At 50.2% G+C, this 3,719-nt stretch overlaps 1 protein-coding gene across 1 annotated transcript in view; it reads left to right on the top strand.

Annotated features, from left to right (window-relative positions):
• Positions 1-3,719, top strand: part of FBXO31 (F-box protein 31) — a 17,874-nt gene that overhangs the window by 1,899 nt on the left and 12,256 nt on the right. Inside the window, exons 2-4 of the mRNA XM_018572414.1 lie at positions 6-63; positions 364-450; positions 3,667-3,714. Coding sequence (XP_018427916.1) covers positions 6-63; positions 364-450; positions 3,667-3,714 — 193 coding nt within the window. The remainder of the gene's footprint in view (positions 1-5; positions 64-363; positions 451-3,666; positions 3,715-3,719) is intronic.

Raw genomic sequence — 3,719 nt, 5'->3', positions numbered from 1 at the left:
TCCAGGAAAACCTGCGCAAGCTGGAGGTGGCGGGAGTCTCCTGCAGAGAAGTCTACGTGAAACGTGAGTGCGAACACACCACACACGCCGCCGTTCAGGCGCGCACCGCAGGCCCGCGGCTTCACGTCGAAGCTAAAGCGGACCTGTCGCGTGCTGCTATTTTGTGGGTTCAGCTGTAATCGCAGCACAGTCGGTCTTCCGGGGGTGGGGGGGCCTGTGACGCCGCGCCGGCGGGAGGTCTCGGTTCCCAGGGATACCGACTGATAGGGATACCCTCTGCTCCCACAAAAAATGGCCGCTGCTCATACATCCTGCAGGTGGGGGCGGGGCCCAGCGGAGTAACGCGCTCCTGTGTCTGTTCAGGTATAAACCCGCGGGTGAAGTCGGGTCGCTTTATGAAACTCCTTCCAGACTATGAGAACATGGAGCACAGGGATGTGTACGCCCATCGTACGTATCCACGTGTGTGTGCGTGCGTATGTGTGTGTGTGGGGGGGAGGGGCTGATAGTGGCTGCATGGAGAAATGGCGCATCTATTACCCTGCTGGTGACTGTGTACACACGCCGAGCTCTTGTGATCTCATTAACAGAAATTTCCGGTCGCCGGCGGCGCCCATAATGGCGTCACAATCAGCCGTCGCTTACCAATGTTCCAATCACACGGCGCTGAACATGTGACCACATATGATGTCCGCCTCTCATCTCACGTCACGGCTAAGCATGGGCAGAGACTTGGGTTTGGTTCGCTTAGACAAGGGGGGCGGAGGCAACCCCAGCGGTTGTGGAACTACAAGTCCCATGAGGCGTTGCAAGACTCTGACAGCCACAGACATGACTCCCAGAGGCATGATGGGATGGGTAGTTTCAGCACAGCTGGGGTGCCCAGGTTCCCTACCCCTTGCTTAGACGTTCCCTGAGCCCCAATTTCCGGCTGGGTTGGGTGAATGTCAAACACTGTGACAGTTCACTCATCTGCATAGGTGTCAATCTTCCGAGTACCCGCGAGCCCCGCCCACTATAATTCTGCTGTGAGGATCTATTAGACGAGACACATGCCATAGACTCCTCCCTCCCAGTATTGCTATCTGCAGCCTTGAAGCTGCCCCTGTCCAATGTGCGGTACATCCTCTGTTCTGTCCGGCAGCATGAAAGGTCTTTACCTTCATTCCTCCCACCTGTGTCAGAAGCCTCCTGATAGAAGCAGAGTAAAGGTGCGGAGGTACTTTGCGGCCAATGAGACGGGCAGCGGCGGCTTCCAGAGAGGCTTCTGATACCAACAATATCATTATTTCCCTGCTCCTCGGCGCCACCTAGTGGCCATAAAGCAGTAGTGCATTCCAAGCATTTATCTCCTATGCTCACCAGCTCCATCTAGTGGTCATAAAGCAGTAGTGCATTTCAAGTATTTATCTCCTGTGCTCACCAGCACCATCTAGTGGCCATAAAGCAGTAGTGCATTTCAAGTATTTATCTCCTGTGCTCACCAGCACCATCTAGTGGCCATAAAGCAGTAGTGCATTTCAAGTATTTATCTCCTGTGCTCACCAGCACCATCTAGTGGCCATAAAGCAGTAGTGCATTTCAAGTATTTATCTCCTGTGCTCACCAGCACCATCTAGTGGCCATAAAGCAGTAGTGCATTTCAAGTATTTATCTCCTGTGCTCACCAGCACCATCTAGTGGCCATAAAGCAGTAGTGCATTTCAAGTATTTATCTCCTGTGCTCACCAGCACCATCTAGTGGCCATAAAGCAGTAGTGCATTTCAAGTATTTATCTCCTGTGCTCACCAGCACCATCTAGTGGTCATAAAGCAGTAGTACATTACAAGTATTTATCGTGTATGCTCACCAGCACCATATAGTGGCCATAAAGCAGTAGTACAATACAAGTATTTATCTCCTGTGCTCACCAGCACCATCTAGTGGTCATAAGGCAGTAGTACATTACAAGTATTTATCTCATATGCTCACCAGCACCATCTAGTGGTCATAAGGCAGTAGTACATTACAAGTATTTATCTCATATGCTCACCAGCACCATCTAGTGGTCATAAGGCAGTAGTACATTACAAGTATTTATCTTATATGCTCACCAGCACCATCTAGTGGTCATATTGAGGCATTGCATCACACTTAACCTGAAAGGAAAATATACTAAGAACATTCACACAGAACCAACATTCACAGGGTGAATGGCTCTGTGAATTGTGTGATACATATATATATATATAATGAGAATTCAGGGAGAGGGGGAGCTGCCACTGTGAGCCCCCCTTCCCCCTCCCCTTTAGGCTCTATTGCATGTTCAGCGTCATCCGTGATCGATCCGTGTACACACCACTAATGCTTATTGATACCTGCCACAAGCTTCATTCTCCCTCAGCGCTGTTCAGCTCGGCCCTCCCGCCTTTCCTTTATATTCATAATGAACACATTCTAACCAATAAGGTTAACAGAAAATCGATTGGCTCTACTTTCAAATAAAATCCTGTAGGTGCTCGATCAATGTTGGCTTGTCTCCTAGTCCAAAGCCGAGGTCTCAGGTGCACTCAGTGGGGTGGGTACAGTGCAGGTCCGGTCATGTGACCCGATCTGGGCTTCTCATGGGCTAGTGCCGGTGTTCTATCGAGATGTCCAACTTGTTGAGCTCTCCCAACTCCAGTCATTGCACCTAAGCGCGGTATCACGTTCTCTAATTTGCGTTAGTGCGCCCGCGCGGGCATCCGATGGCATAATCGTAGAGAGGCAAGTTGGAGAACTCAATGAGGATTGCGAGGCCGCACAGGCGCACTCAGGGCAATTGTGGCAAGTCGACGAGGCTCGGAAAAATGCCAGGGCTGGCGCACACGCTCACTGACGGCATCTCGTTGAAAATCTACAACGGACGTGACGTTACGAGTTGGAGATCTCGATGGGTTGGCCATTTCGACAGAACACCGGGAAAGGGGGACGGTTGGGGGCGGTAATGTCTGATGAGCCTCGCCACAGGTTAGGCTTCTTCATAATGGAGATCAGCCGTCTGTGATTTCAGCACCTGAGACCTCGGCTCCTGTTTATTTCTCAGTGTCGTCCTTTTTGTTATCTGGCAAATTAAAGTGTCTGTGAACCCCAACAATGAGCTTCTCTTATTTTGCCCCTTTTGGTCAGTTCATATACCTCTGATCCTGCCAGAAATCTTGTGAGCTGATAACTTCCTGTGCCCTCATGTCTGTGCTGAACTCTTATCAGTTACATTGTTTCCTTGTGGAATGCAGAACACCTCCTCCCTATATTATGGAGACAAAGGGGGGTTATGTAGTCCTGTTCTAGGGTGACAACGCTGCTCCTAGATACAGTATAGCGAGTGCACGTTGTCACCCTAGAACAGGAAGTATGTTACTGGCAGCATCGTCCGGTGATAATAAAGGATAAAGCCTGAAAACAAATGGAGCCGCCACATCTGAGGACAGGAAGCTGCAAAAAAAAAAAAAAAAATTAGTTTTTGGGTTTAGATACACTTTAATTTCCGGGGACTTTCCTTTCCTATTCTGCAGTGTGTGTGTGTGGCCCCCGGAGTGGGCGGAGTTAGACAGTTGGGGGCGTATCTATCTCGGCCCGACTGTCACATTGCGTTGTGGAAACGTTCGGCCATGTCACCATTGTTCATCTTTATGTTTCTGATTCAGTGCTCCACCAGTATCGTGACATCTTAGGCCTGTGGCAGCCTGACCTCGGCCCG

Source organism: Nanorana parkeri, unplaced genomic scaffold (genome assembly GCF_000935625.1).
Source record: "Nanorana parkeri isolate BGI_ZX_2015 unplaced genomic scaffold, ASM93562v1 scaffold2022, whole genome shotgun sequence".
Classification (NCBI taxonomy): Eukaryota; Metazoa; Chordata; class Amphibia; order Anura; family Dicroglossidae; genus Nanorana; species Nanorana parkeri.
The sequence above is the reverse complement of the archived record's forward strand: the minus strand, read 5'-3'. Positions and strand labels throughout refer to the sequence as shown.